This window comes from Danio rerio, chromosome 4 (assembly GCF_049306965.1).
Source record: "Danio rerio strain Tuebingen ecotype United States chromosome 4, GRCz12tu, whole genome shotgun sequence".
NCBI classification, from domain to species: Eukaryota; Metazoa; Chordata; class Actinopteri; order Cypriniformes; family Danionidae; genus Danio; species Danio rerio.
Window position 1 is genome coordinate 60,233,008 of NC_133179.1, and position 23,850 is coordinate 60,256,857.

Below are 23,850 nucleotides of genomic sequence, written 5' to 3' on the forward strand. Positions count from 1 at the left end.
ATTAGCTTGGGTGTAGCTACACTACTTTTGCCAAGGAGTTTTTAGCTTAGCTTGCTACATTTCCAAGAGGTAAGCTTTTAGTCTAGTTAAGCTGGCAATCTGGCTTTAAGAAAGGCCATTCAACTGAGACTGCCCTGCTCTCGGTCGTGGAGGATCTCAGACTGGCTAAAGCAGACTCTAAATCATCAGTCCTCATCTTGCTGGATTTGTCAGCTGCTTTTGACACTGTAAACCACCAGATCCTGGTATCTACGCTCGAGTCACTGGGCGTTGCGGGCACTGTTATACAATGGTTCAGATCTTACCTCACTGACAGGTCATTCAGGGTGTCTTGGAGGGGAGAGGTGTCCAACCTACAGCATCTAAACACTGGGGTATCTCAAGGCTCTGTTCTTGGGCCACTTCTCTTCTCCATCTACACAACATCTTTAGGACCAGTCATCCAGAAAAATGGATTTTCCTACCACTGCTATGCTGATGATACCCAGCTATACCTCTCTTTTCACCCTGATGATTCCTCGGTTCCAGCTCGCATTTTCAGCCACCCACCTGAATGTTTGGCCACAAAATTCACCAAACTGGATTTCAAAGAAACCCAGCAGATGTTTTCTGTTAATCACATCTCCATGGTGCTCATTTAAGTTTTTTTGGTCTTGTGTAGTACTGCCTCTGGGGACAGTTTTCTGTATGACTTTCCTTTGTTAGCTTCCTTTACTTTTGTTGCCTCTATCTGTCAGATTCAGGCTGCCATCAATAAAATAATTATATCATTAATAACAAAGTTTGTCCCAGTTGAGACAGTGAATAAGTGAAATTTTATTTTATCTCTTTTGTAATGTAATAATGTACATGTAACGTAAATTTTTTTGAAGACAACATTTTCATTTCCAAAAAGAAAATATTTTCTACATTTTGAAAACTACTGTTTTATTACAAGTAAAAGCAGTGCATTCAAACTATTACTTTTGTATAACATGTCTTTATTGAGTATTGAACCCAAAACTTACCCTAGACAGGCTTAGGGAAAAAAAACATAAAAATAAATAAATAATAAAAAAATGCAAATAAATAAAATAATAAATTACACATATACATATACACATAAAAAATATAATAAATAAATAAATAAAAATAAAATCAAGCACCAATTAACATCCCACAACTTCAGACTTCCGAAGCTTCTTCAATATCTCAGTTTTTACAAAGTTCAAAAACAATTCCCAGATGTCACAAAATTTAGAGGATTTTTTCCTTATTATATATGTGAGCTTTTCAAGAGCCAAGCATGTTATAAGGTTTCTCAACCAAAATCCAATGGAGGGACGATTAACTTTTTTCCAGCATAAAGCAATACAACGCCTTGCTTGTATTAAACATAAATCAATCAATTTTCTTTCTTTAGTAGACAAGGCACAACTGTCTTCATACATATTCAATATATCAAACTATTACTTTAAATTGAAGTTACTTATATTTTAGTCTGTTACTAAATTTAATCTATGTCTGTGAAATAGAAAATTAAAGAAGATTATTAATGTTAACTTTGTTACTGGATTATAATTAGGGATGAATTAATGCGTGTGCATTATTATATTATTGGTTTATTATTGAAGATGCATTAATGTGTGACCCTTATATTATCGCTTTATTATTAGTGATGAATTAATGTGTGAGCATTATTCTATTATTGGTTTATTATTAGTGATGCATTCATACGTGATCCATATTGTTTTTTTGCTTTGTGATTGATTTATTAGATTAGTTTATGATTAGGGATGTAGTCATATGTGAGCGTTATTATAATATTTGTTTATAATCAGTGACTGATGAAATGAGCCTTATATTTATTATAAGTGAGTGATTCATTGATGTGTTAGAATAATGCACGGGCATTATTGTAACTATGGTAGTAAATAATAATATAAAGTGTTGTAATGTATAATAACTGCATTAAAATGTTTGTAGTAAAACTTTAAAGAGTGCTTGGTTGGCTAAGTTAAACTTACCAAATAACGTTATACAACATCTATAACAATCATATAATAATTGTGTTGTAGTAATTAATGTTACTGTAATGGTTAATAATTTAAACCAACTTGTTATAAAAATACTTAGTTTGCAATTGTTGTCCGAATTAATCTGCAACAAAATCTGTTATTACAGTACAAATCTTGAATGGTATAAGGGCTCTGATTGGCCATAGCGTTCATTGTAACTCAGAACATGATTGGCTCCCGTAACCAAGAATAGGGTGAATCTTGGTTCCAGCTCGGGACGTGGTTGGCCAGCGTTACCATGAATTAAAAAAAAATCTTGGTTCCAACTCGGAACTTGATTGGCCGGTGTAGCCAAGAATAACCACGACTTACAGGTGCCAGTATGCGCCACTGGCCCAGTCTGCACTGTGTGGCATATTTGCTGACATATAACAGAGACTGAAACATTGCTCACACTTGTCTGAGGTGGTCATTTTGACTGCAATCTTGTTTTAGGTTGGCACTTTGTTTTTGAATATTGTCTGCTTTTCGAATGCGTATCTGTGCTGCAGTAGAACGCCTTAGCCTCACAGCAAACATTTTGGTCTACAAGCTGTCACTGCCGTCTTCCCAGGAGAGTGGCTGTACTGGTTTCTTCTGGAAGTCCTGAGGGATGTACGGGACCAAGACATGAGAGCAGTTGGGGCAGCCTTTGAACACAGGAGAGCACCCCACAGGCTCTGTGCTGGCGGCCCCAGAAACTCGATTCATTCCAGAGTAGAAGCGAACAACTCCGGCAGGGGCAAACCGCGACCGCACTACACTGAGAGCAACGCAAAAAAAATCCTGAACGAGCCAGCCAGGAGTCGAACCTAGAATCTTCTGATCCGTAGTCAGACGCGTTATCCATTGCACCACTGGCCCAGTCCGTGTTAGCAGTGCTCATTAGCATCCTGCTTGGAAAGAGGACACGGCTCGGTGAACATGGAGTTCCTGTGCTTTGTTGTCATGGCAAGTTGTGGTGTCGATAGGATGCTCTTACACCGGGCATGTGACAGTCCCTCCCAAGAAGAACTGTGATCCAGGCTCTGAGACTTTCTCTTCCCCAGGAGGAGGTTGCAAAGGTTAGAGTTATTTTTGTCAGAGCAGCTGCAGCACACCTGGGTGGAGGCCCACAGCTAGACTTGAGGGCAACCTTCAGCCAGACCTTCCCTGGTGGTCTAGTGGTTAGGATTCGGCGCTCTCACTGCCGCGGCCCGGGTTCGATATCGGTCAGGGAACTTCCTTTTCACCTCCATGCTGTACTTTGAGCAGTGGTGAACTCACTTTGTGAAGGCAAGAAAGCGGCTCTGAACGCAAAAGATGCCCTTAGAGCCGAACCAGCGACCTAAGGATTGCCATCATCCCACCTACAGTCCTCCGCTCTACCAACTGAGCTATCGAAGGCTTACAGGGTAGTTCCACAACCACATCGTATGAGGTAGCTGCAGTCCGACCGCTGGCCAAAAGGACAGAAGCAAAAGCACTCAAGCCTTCCCATACCGGGAGTCGAACCCAGGCCGCCTGGGTGAAAGCCAGGAATCCTAACCGCTAGACCATATGGGAACTGCCACTTTGGAAAGCCAGTCTTGGCACAAACTCCAGTTCATTCTGATCGCTGGCACGTCCCTGCTCTGCTTGCACAAGTGCCACTCATACACTTACGCACTCTCTCATACACAGTTTCTTGGTTTCCGTAACCGAGAATCTTCTGATCCGTAGTCATAAGCGCTAACCTTTGTGCCACCGTCACTCTGTTCAGCACCTTGTTAGCACATTGCTTGGAGCAAGGACAAGGCTCTTTCAACCCGGAGTTCCTTCACCACACATTCTGCTTTGTTTATATGGCAAGAGGTTGTGTGGATGGGATGCTCTTACAGGATTCCTGACAGTCCCTCCATAGAAGACCTGAGATCCAGGGTCGGAGACTCTCTCCTCTCCAAGAGGAGGTTAAAAGCATTGGTTTCTTTTGTGTCTGTGTGTCAGAGCGCTTAGGTGTTGCTGCAGCTCAGAGACCTACAAGTGGAGGAGATTACACTGCAAGTTGGCTGGATGACCTCTAAGTGGTAGGCACTTATGCCGCTAGGCTAGGCTAGGCTAGAGGGCAACCTTTAGCCAGGCCTTCCCTGGTAGTCTTGTGGTTAGGACTTAGCGCTCTTACTGCTGTGGCCCAGGTTCAATTCCTGGTCATGGAGCTTCATTTTCACCTCCATGGTAAACTTCTAGCAGTGTTGCCGATGATCTCTTCACGAAAGCAGCTCTGAAGGCAAAAGATGTCCTTCGAGCCGCACTGTAAGACGTAATAAGACACACTCTGGCACAGACATCCAGTCTGCACGCTGGAATACACGCTATTATCTCATGGTTGAGACGCAGCTTCAAAAATTAGTTTCAAACCGGAAGTACAAATTTGCTTGAAATAACGCAAAAACAACCAATTTACACTTTTTAGTGAAATATTTGTGTCCTAATAGTGTTTTTAGCAGTGTGGGACACATATATGACTGTCAACAGCTCAAAAAATGTGTTTTGGAGTTTCGTGACCCTTTAAGGTACAATTGGTAGAGAAAATACACAGATGAAAATCTTACTTTGTTTTTTTTTTAACTAAGTATATTTTTTTATGTTTTGTTGTTTTGTCTCAAATTATTTTATGTAGGACACAAATGCCTCAAATGCAGCTTTAACATCATTGGAATAAATTATATTTTAACATATTCAAGTGGAAAAGCTAACATATTAAAAAGGAATAATTATTTACAAGGTTACTTTTATATCTGCATTTTTATAAACTAAAGCAGTTTTGTCCCAAACCTTTGAAAAATAGTCCATGTTGTCTTTATATTTTTAGATGCTTCATTTATTACTGATTTTACTTTATGCTTTCAAAATATGTAATTATGCAGTTGAAGTGATATTGTGCTATTTTGCTACATAGTAGAAGTGAACTAGTTTTGTTTTGTGTTAAAGCCACAATGGCCCTGCATAAAAGTGCTTTACTGGGACCTTATAGGCACATTTTGTGCCTGGACTCTGAAGGATTCAGATTTCTGCTTTCCAATTCGTCTCATCATGGACCACCGTTTATCCTTTTCATCATCCTGTTTCTCAGTATTTAACTGTGAATTGATTTTAACTAATGAATAAGTTAAAACTGCTTACTGCAAGAATGTTCTGTGTCCTTGTTTCTCTTTTTGCCTGTCTATTTTAACTTTGTTTTCAGGAGACACACAAACCAGGTCATAGGTCATGGAGACCTCTCTCTCTCTCTCTCTATCTGTTCCTATGACTAGAGGTCCAATACAGAGGAGAAGAAGACAGCTGTTTTATTGTCCTGATATATTGCCTATAATTTTATAGCTGTTTGATTGATCTGTTTTTGAGTATAATTAATAGTAATGTAATTCCTTTTTGTGTGGAGACAGACTGTGTGTAGCCAAGATATTGCAGCAGCCTGTTGATGGAAACAGTCTTGAACCAGCCTGATAACACAGCTGAACGTACAAGAAACATCCTTGAGTCTTTAACACAGATGGTCTTTTGTGTCTATTGTGTTCCTGGTTTAGCTTTTTACAGGTTGGAGATCAGCTCCTAATAACTTAGGGCAACCTCATCTCTAGGCATCAGGTCGCCATCCATATCTGGATACAAATACAAGGCTTTCTTTGACGCACACACTAAGGCCATCCATATCTGGAAGTAGATACTGTTTCTTTGACGCATGTATTTAGAATTGTCTATTTCTGTTGTAACCAATGAGAACTGTTTACCTGGATCCCACCCTTTCTGGACTTGTGTAAAGAGTATAATTGTTCGATTGTTGAAACTGTAAGCAGAGCGGCCTAGGAACTCATTGAGAGTGTTGAAGCTGGCTTCTGCGAATGAAACTGCAAACTATCTTCAGTAAACTTAATTTATTTTTTTTTAAATCTCTGACTCCGGCTCTTCTTCATCAACCAGACTGGTCATTCTTTGGGTTAAACTGTAAACTATCCCTACAGTTTTGGTGGAGGATACGTGGCACTTGTTTACTGGTAACACCATAGATCAATCAACAAAATGAAGGTAGGAAGATTTAAAATTATAAGACTAGGGATTGTCTGTGAAGTGGTGGGTAGTAACGGAACGTTGTTGGTTCTCATTTAGACGTGAATGAATGTTGTTGGTTCTCAGTTAGACGTAAATGAAAGTGTGGATTTCTCATTCAGCCGTGAATGAAAGTGTGGATTTCTCATTCAGACGTGAATGAAAGGCACTGGTGGATTCACAGAAATTTGTGGTAGATTTGTGTGGAATCCCTTAGCGAGCTGGTGCATTTTTGTGGTACACCTATAAGTGATAAGTGTAACAGTAGTTGAGAGGTGTACCTCCTCTTTCACCCAGAGTTAAAATACTCAGTTGATGGGTGTGTTTTAACACATTCTCGTGGATAAAACTTGGACTGGTTTTTATTCAGTAGTGGACTAAATTAACCCGAGATTGTAATTAGTTCCACCACTGCTATCTAACTACATCACAGACAAAAGGCATGCCATAAGAATAGTGTAGGTCAGATTATTAGGGAAAGAAATAATTGAATAAAAATAACATTATAATAGGGATCCATTAGATAGTAGTGGCCACAAAAGTCAGACAAAATACCTAGAAATATCAGGGTGAGGTTGATTGATCAATGATGCACCAGGAGCAATCCCGAGAAAATTATGACCCTAACTGGATTGGACCGGTCTGGACAGTTTGCACATCTTGGGATGGTTTGCAGATTCATCAAGCAGAAGCCAAGCGCTGTTGGTAAGAGTGCCCTCTCAATTTCTTGTTGCTTTTGGTGTTGAACTCAGATATAAAAAGAAATAGATGAGAGCAGAATGCAGTAAATGGCTCAGCTAAGCTCTCAGGTTTAAAATGATTTTAGAACTGATTTAAAGAAAAAAAAAAATTTTTATTCCTTTGGCATTTAATTGTCATTGAAAAGCTAAAATCTAAATATTGAGTGTCGAGTAGCAAAATCGCAAGCACAGAAACTGGCAGTAACATTATGGGAATAAAGAATAGCTTATGTTTTGTCTTAGAAGATAAGATTCTGTGTGACTGCACTGCTATCTTGGTTTAGCCCTCAACATGACTGGTTTTGGCTGTAAAAGTAAAAGTATAAAACTGTGCCATGTAAGTCTGTGCAAACAAGCAGCTTCATGGTTGGATTTATATATTTTTAAAAATATATATGTAACATAAATGGGGTTTTCAAATAATACTTTGATGGATGCAGTTAACCCCTGAAAGATCTAAAACTATTGTTGACTGTAACAGCATTACTTTGAAAATGCATGTCAACTCTGTTTTATATGTTTTAGGACGGGCTTGAGTAAAAAGATATTACAATAAAATTATGTTATTGAGGTTAATGTTATGTTTAATGTATGTTTAAATTTAGTAAACATGCATTTTCGTTCTAGATTGCTCAAAACTCTCTTTCTCTCTCATTAGATGTCAGCTAAGAGCTGTTATCTGCCTGTTCCATAACAATTGATAAGCACAGTGCTCAGTTGGAAATCCCAATGTAAAGGAAATGCTAGAATGAATACAGAAATTCTACATTTCAATTTGTATGCACTAATAGAGGTATTAGTAATTAAAAATCAAAGTTAACAAATAAGAGATTGCAAAATGCTTTTGTTTGTTTTCCCAGTGATGGGTTGCGGCTGGAAGGGCACCAGCTGCATAAAAACGTGCTGGATAGGTTGGCAGTTCATTCCGCTGTGGCGACCCCGGATTAATAAAGGGACTAAGTGAACAGAGAAATGAATGAATGAAAATGCTTTTGTTAAAGCATCTTGAAAAACACTAATATACCCGCTGAGCTATAGAGATAATTAATTTGAACAGTTGTTATTACTGTTTGGAAATTTCTTGTCTTGTCTTCAGTGGTTTATTACTGTTTGTAACTTTTGTCTTATCCTTAGTCTCCACCATCACATACAGGGCCTGATGGCTATACTGAGGTAGTAGACCCTGACACTGAATGGATCAGGGTGATATCTAAACTCCCTGAATAATCTCAGCTTGATATTCAGTTGATTTAAGTGTTTGATTAACCTGTCTCAATGTTTAAATTCTAGTAGGTAGTCTCAATGGCTTTCATGGTTCTTGACTGCACTTTCCCAAGTTTGCAGAAAATTCTGAATCAAGGAGGAAGCCTGCACAGGAGCTTGCAGTGTGAGTGGCAGTTGACCGGTGGGCACGAAGGGGGGTTCCCTAAGACGGGTAAGATTTTCCCTTGGCCAAAGCGGAAAACAACCTAAGGCATGGGACCCCTCGTAAACCCCGGGGCATCTACCCGAAAAGGGGGATGTTTAATGTAAAAGATGGTGCTGGACTGGGGTGATGCTCTATCGGCCTAAAGCATCCTTAGAGGGGAACTGTTTGAAGTTACAGTAGTCTGCCTCAGTGGCCCCGTCCAGACCTGATCACGAGAATCCTGCCTTTATTAAGGACATGTCAGTCCTTGTGACAAGCATCAACGGACTATGCCAGGGTATGATACCCTGAAGGAGATGATTGGTAAAAAGATAATGGCAATGGGCTTTCAAGAACCATTGGAGACAGTACAGTTTCTTAAAATTTTACCAATATCATTGTGGTTGGCTGCTTTAACAGCACTGGATATTTTATTTGTCTGAATTTTAAGAATGCTGAACTCCTGAATGTGAAGCTGAGATGATTTTTAACTGATGTGTCTGATTTTTCATAGTATTTTACTGATGCTTGTCCTTATTCATGGCAAAGGACATTTTCGAGATGGTGCTGGCTAAAGATAAAAACTGGCTGTGAGATGGTTTGGATAACACAGCTGAATGGAACTAAGCAGTTAAGGTAAAATAATTACAAGAAATTCTCTTAGTCTTTAAATAGTTCCAACTGAGTTTTGAGAGATAAAAACTTTTGACATTTGGAACGTTGGTGAATGATTAAAGATTCTGAATTGTAATAATTTTAATGTTATAGTCTAAGACTATTGAAAATTTATGTGCATGAAACAGAGAGACGGAGACTGTTTGAGTGAAGCCATGAGGTGTGTTTTGTTTCTGTTATCGACTTGCTTAGCAACGATATTAAGAAAACAATAGATTTCAGAAAAGACATTGATTATAAACAGAAACTTTGAAACTTGATAAAAGATCATGTAAATCCAGTTGAAACTGGACAGAGAATTTTAAGAATAAATTTGTGCGAGTTCAACACCAAAAGCAAACTTAGTTATGAGCTGTCACAATATTCATATCTATGGTACAATAATGCTTATTGTCCTGAGGGAATGATTCGTCCCTGCTGTATGAATATTGTCACTAACCTCTGAAATGAGTGTATATTATTACAGATTGTATAAGCGAAATGCCAGACATTGCAGAAGTCAATAATGCTGAGTAAATCTGATGAAAAGATGATGCAGAACATGAGATGAGCTTTAAATGGATGGGTTATCCAGCTCTGTTTGCAATCGTTAATTATGACTTCTTTTCCTGATTCAGATTACTCTCTGGAATAATAATAATTTTAAAACAAGTTTTATTAGCTTATAGCTGTGAAATTGAAGACTGCCATTCATATCAGGTTACAAACCCATGTCTAAATTGACTGAGAAGTTCAAAGGTTAATTACAGTTAATTCTTTGCTATCTGAATATTAATGTTAAATATTTTAGACTTGATGGCATTTAAACAGTGACATTGGCTAAGTCACTAACCACAATAGTCCAGAAAGCATCCTCACTCTAGCATAGGAAAAATAAGCAGAGAATTGAGTTGAAGTCATTTGTGTTAAAGGCAAATGCTGCAGTAAATCACTCTGTCTATGTGTGTGTGTCCTCAATGGAAAAGGAACATAATTGTTTGGATGTTGTATAGAACAAAGAGATAAAGTTGAATGAAAGTGTTTGCATCTGATGGTTAAATTCAGTAAGAAGTATTTATACTGCTGCAGCAAAAATGAACATTTTAGTAAACAGAAATGCAGCGTGAACTTTAACAGCATTTTTAAGCAGTCAAGTCAACTCAAGTTAATATTATTATTGTGAATACTGACAAGTTTTACAGAAACTTAGACTGTCTTTAAATGAAAATTTAGTAGTCCATATCCAAGCAAGAGTCTTGATTATATGTGGTAAAAGAGTTGTTAACTCAGTTTGTTCTTGTTCAATTGGTAATGCTTTTAAACAGGTTTTACTGTCAAATGACAGGTATGAAATATTTTCAAATAATCAAAAGTTTGAGCAAATAACTAACCTGTGAGCATTTCTAATTGACCAGACAGTAAGAATCAAATGAATTTTATACAAAATCATACTGTTTGCTTCTGATTATGTTGACTGGTTTAGTCAGAGTAAAGTAAATGGTACAAATGACACGTTGAGAAGATAATTATAAGGTTTAGTCTTATTTCTGTTAAAAGATGCTTGAGTTTGAATTACTCAGGTTTGATCTTTGTTGAATTTGACTAAGATTTTGTTAAACCCCTAAAACGTGGGAACAAAAGAAATGGATTCACAATCCCTCTTATTGCATGTTAATGACTTGGATTAATAATTTGTAAAAACCATTACATCTTTCTTGGTCTTTAGGTGACAGGTAATATCTATATCTAGTCTCTTTGAGGTGACTGAGGGTCTGGCTCAATTCATTTAGCCCGGCTTCCAGAGAGTGGATTTGATATTAGTTTGTTAACTGTGAAGGTGAATTTAGCTCATTATGGCCAGGACAAGGGTGCTTGTACACTTCCTATCAATGATACAGAGGAATGTGTTGCATCACTACAATCACATTATTATTTGAATAAAAATATATTTTAAGTGGACTTGACTGACACGGAGTTCAGCAAGGTGATGATTAAACATGGTAATGGTGCTGAATTGGACTACTGTGCTGTTGGCATGTTTAATGTGTGTTAATGTAAAAATCTTTCATTATTCTAATTTGAAGTTACAGAACACGCTGATGAATGTTTTAAAACTGGTGAAGATAAAGATGTTTTTGCAGGTCATGAATTTGAATCCTGTGTGGCTTAGGTCGAGTGGATGACCTTTTGTGTCTGATCAGAGGATCTCTGAGCACTAGAATTAGCCTGTATGTTTGGATTTAGAGTTGGAGCAAGTTGTAGATGCATCAGAGGAAGTATCGATGGAAATTATGAGTTGTTTACTTCTGGAGGACTTTTAGGGCTTGCGCATTTGTGTTCACATTCTGGACTTTGGTCCGCTGTTGTTTTTTGTATGTTTTCACTTCTGCTTGCAGGACCCTTAATCCCACCGATGAGGAGAAACGTGAACTCCTTTTGTGGGTGGAGAGTGAAAGAGCCCTTAGCTTGGGGACTGGAATTTTTAGGTTCCAGCTTGTCCAAGAAGGGGTGAAGAAAACTCTGCGAACTTATTAAGGGAGCATGAGTCTTTACTTTCACTCTCCTTAGTGACCTCACTGGTTGACCGGAAGCGGAGTTTGGACTCCATTCGGGTCAAAAGGGGGGACTGAAGGATTCGGATTTCTGTTTTCCAATCCATCTCATCATGGACCAACGTTTATCCTTTTCATCATCCTGTTTCTCAGTATTTAACTGTGAATTGATTTTAACTAATGGATAAGTTAAAACTGCTTACTGCAAGAATGTTCTATGTCCTTGTTTCTCTTTTTGCCTGTCTATTTTAACTTTGTTTTCAGGAAACACACAAACCAGGTCATAGGTCATGGAGATCTCTCTCTCTCTCCCCATACAGAGGAGAAGAAGACACCTGTTCTAGTTGTCCTGATATTGCCTATAATATTATAGCTGTTTGATTGATCTGTTGAGTATAATTAATTTTAATGTAATTTCTTTTTGTGTGGAGATAGACTGTGTGTTGTAAAGATATTGCAGCAGACTGTTGATGGAAACAGTCTTGAACCAGCCTGATAACACAGCTGAACGTACAAGAAACATCCTTGAGTCTTTAACACAGATAGTCGTTTGTGTCTATTGTTTTCCTGGTTTAGCTTTTTACAGGTTGGAGATCAGCTCCTAATAACTTAGGGCGACATCACCTCTAGGCATCAGCTCGCCATCCATATCTGGAGACAGATACAATGCTTTCTTTGACGCATGCATTAAGGCCATCCATATCTGGAAGTAGATACTATGTTTCTTTGACGCATGAATTTAGAATTGTCTATTTCTGTTGTAACCAATGAGAACTGTTTACCTGGATCCCACCCTTTCTGGACTTGTGTAAAGAGTATAATTGTTCGATTGTTGAAACTGTAAGCAGAGCGGCCTAGGAACTCATTGAGAGTGTTGAAGCTGGCTTCTGCGAATGAAACTGCAAACTATCTTCAGTAAACTTAATTTATTTTTTTAAAATCTCTGACTCCGGCTCTTCTTCATCAACCAGACTGGTCATTCTTTGGGTTAAACTGTAAACTATCCCTACAAAACGTTTTGTAAACTCTGTATTACAGCAGTTGGAAAGTCTTCTTAAATGGGTTCAAGGGTGAAGAGCCCAACTAAATCAGCCCCTCACTCCATTACGGTGACACAAAAAACACCTTAATTTCTGTTGGATCTCAATGAGAATTGTATGGAAGTCAAATCAGTCAGTAATAAGTGTGTCTGCTGTTGTTTGTGGAGTTGTTTAATGATCCTCTGCTGAGACTGAAGCTGTTTTATTTTATTTTATTTTATTTAATGTTGTAACTCAAGTCACTGTTTGTGTTTCTTGTTTATTTTCTTCAGTAATTGTAATTATTAACAGCAGGTGTTCATCAGTGTCTGAATTCACTCATTAGTGTTCATTAAAACTGTCAGGTGAACTATATTAGTTAACTAGTGTATGAAATAGTAAACAAGGACACAAAGTGTGATTTCAAACACAGACTTCAAAACATCAAATCTGAACTCTGTTAGCTCACAGTTTTCTGCAGTTGGTTACTTTCTCGAAAAAAAAAAATGTTACCCAGAAAGCACTGTTTTTAACAGAATATTACTGTTTTAGTGAAAAAACATTATTTTACCATAGAATCTGACCGTTTTTTAACAGCAATTTTTTACAGTGTAGGTGCTCATTCCATTTGCAGGATTACAGGAGTAATACATACATGCAATTCAGATTTCCTATATGTTTGGCTGACAGATAATTTAGAATACTGCTGCATCCTTGTTGTAAATGTTTGATATTTCTAAATGTAAAATAAAATATCTAACATTTCTGCACACTTCTGTACACATTTAAACATTCATATTTTTTTCTGTAGGCTCATTACAGGTGCCAGCACAATGTTCATGTTCGATCAGGCACGGCTAGTCAACGACGGCTGTCAAAAAAAACATGCTGTGGGGCAAAAAATGGTTTGCACTTTATTAAAGACTGTAGACAAAAGGGGAGGATCAAGTAGGTGAGTAAGAAATGTCAAAGTTGGACTAATAAGTTTCTTTTTTTTTTTTTTAAGTATCTTTGTGTGATTTGTTTTTATTTTTCAGGAACAATAATCCCCATATTCCCACTTACTCGACCTCTGTGTGCTTGTACAATGTGCATTGAGGCACAAGGATGTAGGGGTCACTGTAGTTGCCACCACCGCAAGAGTTAACGCTGTAGAGATGCCACCATGTCAGAGCCTGAGATGCCAGTTGCCACTAGAGCTATTACTGCCACATGCACCAGAGGTACTGTCAACAGAACCGCTCACAAAAGCCTCAACCACAGTCAGGCCCATTCCAGCAAAACTGCCAGAGCCTGTGGTGCTAGAGCTGGCAGATCTGCTGCTGACATAGCCAACGCTTCCAGAGCAACTGATGCCACCAACTGAGCTCCAAGATTGGCCACTTCTGCTAAAGCCAACTAGCCTATCAGAGCCACTCTACCTATTTCTAAAGTAAGGACAATTTATGCTTTATAAATCCCTAATAAATGACAATTAAAGGCTCAGTGTCAAATGAACTGTACATCTTTGTAATCTTATCTAAAAAATAAAATTACTGTAAAGTTTAAACATTGCCGAATAACAGGAGTGTCAAAATAGGACATAAAATTGGATAAAAACAACAATATAATAATTTAACAATATATTATGAAACAACATTATAATGTTATTTAACAAAGTTCATTCGTTTATTTTAGTTTATTTTAGTTTAGATTTAGATTTAGTTAAGATTGCAAAAAATTATTTTTCATTTGATGCAGATTTATTTATGTGTCTTTAAATGATTAGAAATGAATAAAGTCGTGTTTTTTCCCCTGTTTAGAAGATAACCGAGCCTTTAATTGTCAGTTATAAGGGATTTATATAGCATAAATAGTCCTCACTTTAGATTAGGTCACAAAACTGGATGAAGTTAAATTACTAAAGCATTTATTAACATACAAATTAACTATTAGTATATGCCTGAATAATAAGATATATAAATTTAATTTGAATGGTTTATTAATCATTTACTTATGCATTCTGAATGATCTTTAAAAGCCACAAAGTACTCTCAAATAATTGGTTTGTAAATGATACAATACTTAAGTATTGAAAAAATTATTATTGACAAAGTATGAAACTACAATCATTAAGCACATTATAGATGAGCTTATAAATCAAGAATAGAGCATTTGTATCTGTAGTTACAAACTGCTTACTAACATCTGCTAATGTAGAGTTAATGCTTAACAAATAATGAATTAAATTTGCTAATGATTAATAAATAATTCATTGCGTGTAGTTATTATAAAGTGTTACCAAAATGGGTATTATTTATTTATTTTTTATGGGAGGGCTCTAACAATGAATATTATTCCTGTCCAACTGATTATTCTCATTTTCTGGTCAGAGAAGTACATTAAAGGTAAAACAAAAGGTACTGTGAGAGGAATCATATATGATCAATTTTAACTAGTTTTTAGCACTAAATGAAAGCCATATTTGAAAGCCCAGCAGAACATATGTTGGTCCCATTTGCACTTATTAAACATCTAAACTCTAACAGGTATAGTTCAATATACTTGTGCTTCAGTTGATTTTCATCTGATATGCAGATTATGTGCAGTGTTGGGTAAGTCACTCTGAAAACGTTATTCATTACTAATTATTACTAATTATCATTTAAAAATAAATACAATTTTATTTTTAATAACTTTTTTATTCAATTTAATTAAAAAACTTAATTACTCAGTAAGTCATTTATTACTCAATATTATAAAAGAAAAATCCACAAATCCCAAAGCATAGACAATAGAAATAAATCTTTTAATTCTTTAAATTTGAGTCTAACAGGACCTTTCAGTTTTATTAAACATTATATATTTCAAATATTATCAAATTTGACACCATATTTCATACAGACCATTAAGCATGTGTAGTTGTTGCACAAATGTAACAACAAATTATACACATTCCTATCTCACTTCTCTGAATTAATACCTGATATTGTCAGAATCAATCATTTAATTTAACGTTATATTCGCTGTAGTCTACGGAGGTCGGTTTTGGCTGAACCAGAGGGTGATGGATGAATTGGATGACAGCCGAGTAGAACTGTACGAGCAGCTCCTGTGACAGGTTAAACTTCCTCAGCTGACGAAGGAAGTACAGTCTCTGCTGGGCTTTCTTTACGATAGAGTTGATGTGAATGTCCCACTGCAGATCCTGAGACATGGTGATGATACTAGAATGTGATGATGAACATGGAAATGTCTGAATCTCTGTCAAATCTTGAATCAACTGTAGAGAAATCCAGCAGCTCAATGAATAAAGGAGAATTGAAGAGTGACGTTTGTTTCTGCTCTTCTGATCTTCTTCTTCTTCATGATTTGACTTGAACTGAACAATAAAAACACATTTATTCCAGTATTTATTAAACTGTTCATGTTAGTTGATGACAGTAAAGTTGTTCTCTGTTAGTTCTTGTTGACTCTCAGTGCATTAACTGATGTTCACCAGCACAACTGTGGGTTAATAATGCTTAATAAAGCAAATAAATCAAGCTCAGTAATGTCTGTGTCCAGTAATAAGCCTGTAACTCTTGACTAGATGAGGAGTTTTCAGTGTTGGATTGACTAAAGTAGGAAAACACACAGTTGAGCTGAAGCTTTCTTGCTGCGCTCAGAGAAATAAAGACTTCTGCTCCATCAAGACCAACACAGAGACACTGAGGAGGAGCTTCTGAACACAGACCAGACGCTCTCTCAATCACAACACACACACACACACACATTCAGCACGTCTGTGGACACATCTGCACATTCAGCCACAGTTACACACACACACACACACACACACACACACACACACACACACACACACACACACACACACACACACACATCTCTGTGTGTATTCTAGTTCAGTTCAGTTATGGTGTCACTGTACATGGAGTCAGTCTACAGCTAAAGTTCTCTATAGTTGTATAGCCACGGGGTTTAATGTGTTGATTTTATTCTCTACAGATATATCTCCTATGACTAAAGTTTGTCTATATTTTATTTCTTATTGTATTCAGTAATTTATTTCTCATCTATAATCTTGTTGTGTTTAAGGTCATGGCTGGTCGTATAAGCATTTCACTGGATATTGTCGTGTGTATGAGTTTGTATTTGATGAAGAAAACTGAATTTTAATGTAAAGTCAAATGAGATATTGAATAAAACAACATTTCAGCTGAAGTTAAAGTCTTATTTTCTCTTGATTTTTATCTTTATTAACACTTGATGTGATTCTCCCTTGTATATTCACTGGGCTCAGCTAATTTTGTGTCTAACAGTAATATTCTGTGCTAGTTTCAGCATCCTGATCATCTTGAGTTGCTTGTTATATCAGTTCCAGTACTGACTGATCTAATGTAGGTCTTATTGTAAAGTGTCCTGTAGAATATATGAACTAACACAGAGATCTGTAAGTGCTGTATTCATATATAGACCCATAATGTTATCTATATTCTTATTTTAGAGCTCCAATACTCATTTGTTTTCTTAAATCTTTCTCGAAATCTTCCTTCAACACACTCGTGCTCAGAGAAGCTGCAGATTCAGCTCCAGTCTCGAGGACACGCCCACAGTCAGGATGATCTCATGAATATTCATGTAAGTGGAGCCAGTAATATTTCAGGATATAACTGTAGATCATACAGGTGTGTTTTAGTGAAGTGAAAGAGTGAAAGAGCTCAGATTGTGTTTCTGCTGCACAAGAGCGTTTGTACTTCTGCATGTAAGTTTAACACTTCTACATTACGCTGATTTGTGGAGATGATGAAGGGTTTATATGTGTATAAGCGTGTTTATAAGCGTGATTTATAGCACTGTCTGCTCCTGAAGCTCAAAGCCTCAAACCAAACACGGTCAAAACACGGTCATTTCAACAATATAATGGGTTATTTTAATCTCTTGAAAGTGTTTGTGTTCTTCTATATCAGATTGACTCGATAATTTCACGTCATTCAGCACAAAATCAACTTTAAACAGTCACGAAATCGAAAGTGAAAGCAGAGCTTCCGTGAACAGAAAGAATGCGGATGTATATATTTCAGCAGCGGCGGGTAAGACAGACGCTCCTGGCGGGAAACACTTTTCAAATTGTAGCTTTTTTAAAAGCAGGGTTTGACAATAAAGATAGCCCAGTATGCATATGTGATCTTAGAATCGAGAAGCAGCAGCAGGACTGATAAAAACAACTGTCTTCTCGCGAGCAAAAGAAAGATCACTCGCGCGCACAGGTCACGTGATGCGAGCGTCTGTTTACAAAGCGTGTGCGCTCCCGTTTTCTTCCGCGAAGCAACCGTGCCTGGAAACTCACTTGGTGCGATCTGCTCTCTTTAAACTCGACTGGACAAAAGGTGATGCTTGTGAATCTGCAAACCTGCTGCTTTCAAGAGCTCCAGATTTAAAATAAATGTATTTTTATAAGCAGCAGTGGCGCCGGTTACTGCTTTCTCTTTTCTTTCCCCATTCTTTAAACAGATTATTAACAGGGTCTAATGTTAACGTGATCCTATTATCACACGGTATGCTTTTCACCAGCTTTCTTTTGCTTATTGTTATGTTTGTTAATATGGTTTAATTGTGTGTGTGTGTGTGTGTGTATATATATATATATATATATATATATATATATATATATATATATATATATATATATATATATATATATATATAAGATTGCTTTAATAGGAGATTAACTCCCTGTTTGATTAACATGGTGATCTGGGAGCTTTAGCCAGGACAATTAATGAAAAGTTTTGTTAAATAAAAAGAGCATGTATACAGCTATATTTAGCTTGTTTTGACACATTTTTTTAAATTTGTGGCAAAGAAATAATTATTTATTTTTGTTGTGGTCAGAGATACATTTGGTAAATGCTTAAATTTGAGCCCTGAAAAGTCACGTATAATAAAAACTAATTGCAGTGCTACACACTAGTAAACAGGGCCGCAGTGGGACTCCTTTACAGCCCTGGAGTTTCAAGCCTTAGACCGGCCCAGCTCAGTTCACGACTGACTATATTAAAATCAGGTCAATTCCAATTCAGTTTCTAATGACACGATCACGTCTTTTTGAAGGACACAGCTGCTTTTAAGATTAAAGGGGAGCTGAATCTCCAACACTATCTTTACAACAGCACAACGTCCTTTCCTGCAATATCTGAATATATATTCTGTGCTAAATTCTTTATAGATATCCAGCTCTTATACCGGTGGTCACACAAAAAATAAAATATGTACACCTATATAAGTAACCCAAACAGTATTACATGTCTTAGCAATAAAAATGAAAATAAATGACTCAGGTGAGGTTTGAACTCCGGTCAGCGGCGTCATAATGAAATGTGCTGACCTCTAGACCACAATGGCTTAAGCATTTACTCTCCTTTTTAGATTTCTGATCAAGGTATGTCAGATTTATTTCAGTTTTTCTCCTTTGGTTTGGCTCATTTCCTGAAACAGGAATGACATTCTCAAAATAACACAGACAAATCTCCAAACCACTTGGCAATTGTTCACAACAGATCTGAATTTCTCATTCATTTCATCAAATTGCAAATGTCTAAGTACATCTTTGCACATGATTAAGTTCAGGTAGCCGACAGTTTCCAAGTGAAGAGATCTAGTTGATCTAAACTGATTGGTAATTCTAAGTCTAATGGTTTTTCTCTCCAAAACTTGTCAGCGTCATTTCATTGTATAAGTCATCACATGCACAATAGTCTGTTCAATTGTCCAAATCAGTCAAGACCATAACACCATGAACACCATACAGTAGGTGAATGCTCGGAGCATTTGATGACAGTTTATTACAGCTCTCTACTCTTTTTGCTCTGATATATGGAAGATGCTTTGTGTGTGCTTGATCATTACAATAATAAAGGAGTGACCGTTTCCCTGGCAGTATGAGTGCAATGTGTGACATCAAACCTTGCAGGCTACTCGTACCCTAAAATCCTATTTCTGTTTTATACATTGTCGGCTGGACAAAAACAGTACAGTAAGCATTGTCAGTGAAGGACTGGGCTGAGACTGTGAGGTGGACATGAGGGATGTTTTAGTGGTGCTTTGCCATGATGACCGAACATCTGAACATTTTGACTTGCAGCGCTCACACAATGCTGAAGGGACGAAGCGTTTTGGGGCACTGACTGTTTAAATGAGAAGATCATTTAGTTTCGACACACGAGTGAACTGTTTTGGGAAAGATATGAGCTTTTGTAAGTGAGCTGTAGTGTTTTGCCAAATAATGTTAGAGTTTTGAGAATGTCATTTCGGTTTCAAGAAAAGAGTCAAACCAATGGAGAAACACTGTAATCTAGTGAACCAGCAGATCTTCATTGAGCAGGTGTAATATTCATTAATATTAATTATTCAAAGTCTTTCACTGAGGTGCCGCTGTTTGGGGTGAAATGATGTTACGTCATTAACCTGCAGGCTGCATTTTCCCCATGGGGCTGCGAGAAAATAAATAAAAAGAGCAGAGCTGCGGCAAAATAATGAATAAAAGAGTGAGGCTATGCTCAAATAAATAAACAAATGAAAAAAAGTGCGACTGCTGAGAGTGCAAGCAGCTAGAGACACCGGCCCTCACGGCCAAAAAACATACTGGCCCACCGGGAATTCTCCCGATTAGCCAATCCGGGCCTGGTGCTACACTACAACCCATTTGCTCACGCACATCAAGCAAGGTCATACACAACACAGAACACAGTGAAATGCATGAGGACATTACACAAAATCTAGATCAAGTCATTTTAGCATGTCAAAGTCAGATTTATGCATATAAAATATATTCTCCAACAACAAAATCATGGCTAGTGAACATGGTGAATAGCTAGTAATGTTGGAGATCTACTAGCCAAAGTGGCTGGTGATGAAAACAGTTAATGTCAAGCCCTGTGTGTGTGTGTGTGTGTGTGTATATATATATATATATATATATATATATATATATATATATATATATATATATATATATATATATAAATGCTGTGGCATGACTATCGGGTCTGTTTTAGTAAGGTCTTGTTTGTGGTGTCCCTCATCATGTGGTGTGTTTGAGTGCGGTGTTGTTAGTAAAGTGAGCATTGATTGCTATAAAGTGTGCCGTTCTTCATCTCTGTATATTGTCATCTCCAGGTGATGGTCAGCGGCTGATTGTTTCCTCAAAGCTCTGCTAATGTCTGCATTGGTGTTTTAGCTGCAGTATGGCAGAGGAGCGAGTAAAGGACTCTCTCTCAGAGAAACACAGGTATTGACTCTGTTTTTACACCATTATTTCAACACTTTCTCTGAAGGACAAAGACCAACAACAATGCACTTATTTGTGTTGCTATTGCCTGATCAAATGATGGACAAAGCTTCAGTTTACAGCTTCAGCAAATGTGTTTAGATCATTCTAGATTACAGACAGCTCGATCTGGTGACCTGATCAGACAGACCTTCAGTCAACTATTAGTTTGTGCTGAATTAAACTGAACAAACTCATATTTGTCTGATAATCTCTTGTAAAGGAGACTGAAGTTTGTCCTGCAGTTTATTCCTCTGGTGTGTTTGTGTGTTCAGTGTGAGATCAGGATCATGTGTGTCCAGCTCTGTGTCTCTGAAGAGTGACTGGTCTAAAGGGAATCCACCATACTTCAGTGAGGAAACACCATCATCTGCAAAAAGGTATGTTGTGTTGTACATTATTGAACACACATGGACTGTTTTAGGATTTGTTAGAACATTTTATTATATTTACACAACACTTAAAAGACTCAATATGTAAGAAACACAAGAACAGTGTCATATCAATTTCAGACTCTTCTGATTTTCTTCATCCATACTCCTGATAAGGACAAATATTTGACCATAACACGTTTATCTTCTGTTTATGACTTTAGATAATGCATCTGAAAACACTCTGGTAGTGAAATATCCTCTTTGTCATATAAAGTTATTAGTAACACACGCCAGAGGATTGATGTTCAGCATCTATTCAATAAAAATGTCAGGAAAGAGAATGAGAGGATTCAAGTGCAGGTAAAAAAAAAACAATTTTATTAATCTTGCTGACTGGGCAATAACAAAAAACCTCCAGCAGGTGGAGCTGGGGAACCCACAGTGGGATGAAAAATCCAGGCAAAAAATAAAGAAAAAATTAAGAAAACCAAGGATGGCCTCTAGAGGGCAGACGGCAGTCTCAAGCACCAGTAAAAAGGGGTAAAGCAAAAGAAAACTAAATGCAATACCAATCGTCCCAATAGGAGGCGCACGGCAAACCAAGCCGTCACTGGATAGTCAATGCAAAAGAAAAATGAAAGCAAAATAAAACTGCTTCAGCGAGAGGCGCACGGCAATCCAAGCCGTCAGTCAGCAAGGGGTTTATTCTGCGATGCTGGCAACCAGGACGAGAGGGAGCAGGAGGAGAGAAAGTCGGCTGGAGAGGAGATCGCTGGTGGGCGTTAATGCGGAACTGGAGCAGGAAGTGCCGAGAGGTGAGGAGAAACACAGCTGATCTACAGCAGGAACGGTCTGACTGGGGAGAAAGAAAAAGTAAAATCCAAAATCCAAAACAACAGTTAAAGACTGGCACTGGAGCCTAAACAGTAACGAGACGAGACGAGATCATGAAACAGGATCGTAAGGTAAGACATGCGAACGATAAGGTACAGGAAAGTGAGAACAAGAGGAATAAATAGGGAGACTAATGAAGGAAAACTACAGACAGGTGTGAATGAACTAATGATCTAATGCGTAGAATGACAAGTGGGTGGGGTGAGACAGCAGAGCGCATGGCGATCTGTCAAAATAACGCCATGTGCGCTGAGAAAACAAAACAAATGAATGTGACGACAACATGCAGGTGACAGACCATGACAGTACCCCCACCCCTAAGAGCGCCACCAGGCGCCTCAGGGGAGGGGCTTACCCCGTCGCCGGTGAAAGTCCATAATCAATGCCCGATCCAGGACATGCCGAGCCGGAATCCAACTCCTCTCCTCAGGACCATAACCCTCCCAGTCCACTAGATACTGAAAACCCCGGCCCCGGCGTCTGACATCCAGCAGTCTCCTGACACTGTATGCAGGAGAGCCATCCACTAGGCGAGGGGGGGGAGGGGCAGGGGAAGAGACAACAGGGTTAAGAATGGATCTAAACACAGGTTTGACCCTGGATACATGAAAAACAGGGTGTACCCGACCAAGAGTGGGAGGTAACTTGAGCCGAACTGCCACCGGACTCAAGACCTTGGTGATGAGGTATGGGCCAATGAACCTGGGAGCCAACTTGCGTGAGGCTACCCTAAGAGGCAGGTCCTTGGTGGATAACCATACCTTCTGACCACACACATATTCAGGTGGGAGGGTCCGATGACGGTCGGCTGCTGCTTTAGTCCGTCTAGAAGTCCGAGCCAAGACCTCCTTAGCCCTCATCCAGGTGCGACGGCACCGTTGGACAAAGGCCAAGGCAGACGGGACTGCAGCGTCAGGTTCCTGTGAGGGAAACAAAGGAGGTTGATAACCCATGGAACAGAGAAATGGGGACATACCAGTAGACGCAACCGGCAGGGAATTATGGGCGTACTCAACCCATGAGAGCTGTTGGCTCCAAGAACAAGGATTCTGGGAGGTCAGGCAGCGGAGAGTTCTTTCGAGATCCTGGTTGGCTCGCTCACATTGCCCGTTGGTCTGGGGGTGAAAACCTGAAGACAGACTCGTAGAGGCTCCGATCTGTCGACAGAACTCTCTCCAAAACCGGGAAACAAACTGTGGTCCCCTATCAGAGACTATATCAACCGGAAGGCCATGAATCCGGAAGACATGGTCAACCATAGCTTGAGCTGTTTCCTTGGCTGAGGGAAGTTTGGGCAAAGGAATAAAATGAGCTGCTTTAGAAAAACGGTCAACTACAGTCATGATGACAGTGTTTCCTCTTGAGGGGGGAAGGCCAGAAACAAAGTCAAGGGCCAGGTGTGACCATGGACGAGAGGGAATGGGCAAGGGCTTGAGCAGACCAACAGGCGCTTGGTTAGAGGTCTTATTCTGGGCACAAACCGAGCAAGCCAACACAAACTGCCTGACATCCTGCCTCAGAGAGGGCCACCAAAATCGCTGGCGGATGGCAGCCAGTGACCTCCAAATTCCTGGATGACAAACCAGCCTGGATGCATGCCCCCACCGGAGGACCTCGGAACGCAGCGCAACCGGCACAAACAGCCGACCATCCGGACACCCTTCTGGCACCTCAATCCCTCGACCGGCCTTAATTACCTGCTGCTCGATGCCCCAGGAGAGAGACCCAACCACCACTCCCTCAGGGAGGATGGGTCCAATTGAGGACTCCCCACTGGGGACCTCGAACAGCCGAGAGAGG

General features: G+C 38.7%; 1 protein-coding gene and 2 non-coding genes across 11 annotated transcripts in view; 1 reads left to right on the forward strand and 2 right to left on the reverse strand.

Moving 5' to 3' along the window:
• Nucleotides 1–2,827: 2,827 nt before the first annotated feature.
• On the reverse strand, nucleotides 2,828–2,900 carry trnar-acg (transfer RNA arginine (anticodon ACG)). Its single transcript has one exon. It is a non-coding gene; the product is annotated as a tRNA-Arg (tRNA).
• Nucleotides 2,901–3,509: 609 nt separating this feature from the next.
• On the reverse strand, nucleotides 3,510–3,581 carry trnae-uuc (transfer RNA glutamic acid (anticodon UUC)). The gene has a single exon. It is a non-coding gene; the product is annotated as a tRNA-Glu (tRNA).
• Nucleotides 3,582–17,097: 13,516 nt separating this feature from the next.
• LOC141381789 (NLR family CARD domain-containing protein 3-like) overlaps nucleotides 17,098–23,850 on the forward strand; it is a 34,685-nt gene continuing 27,932 nt past the window's right edge. For 3 of the 9 annotated variants that reach the window (XR_012402476.1, XM_073948166.1, XM_073948171.1), the window contains exons 1-3: nucleotides 17,519–17,843; nucleotides 20,632–20,743; nucleotides 21,058–21,162. Coding sequence is in view for 8 of the 9 variants with exons in the window: in XM_073948166.1 (XP_073804267.1) it covers nucleotides 20,700–20,743; nucleotides 21,058–21,162 (149 nt within the window). In the remaining variant the exon portion in view is untranslated. Of the gene's footprint in view, nucleotides 17,219–17,518; nucleotides 18,012–20,631; nucleotides 20,744–21,057; nucleotides 21,163–23,850 lie in introns of those variants that run through there. The other 6 variants (XM_073948168.1, XM_073948172.1, XM_073948165.1 and 3 more) reach the window with 4 other exon arrangements.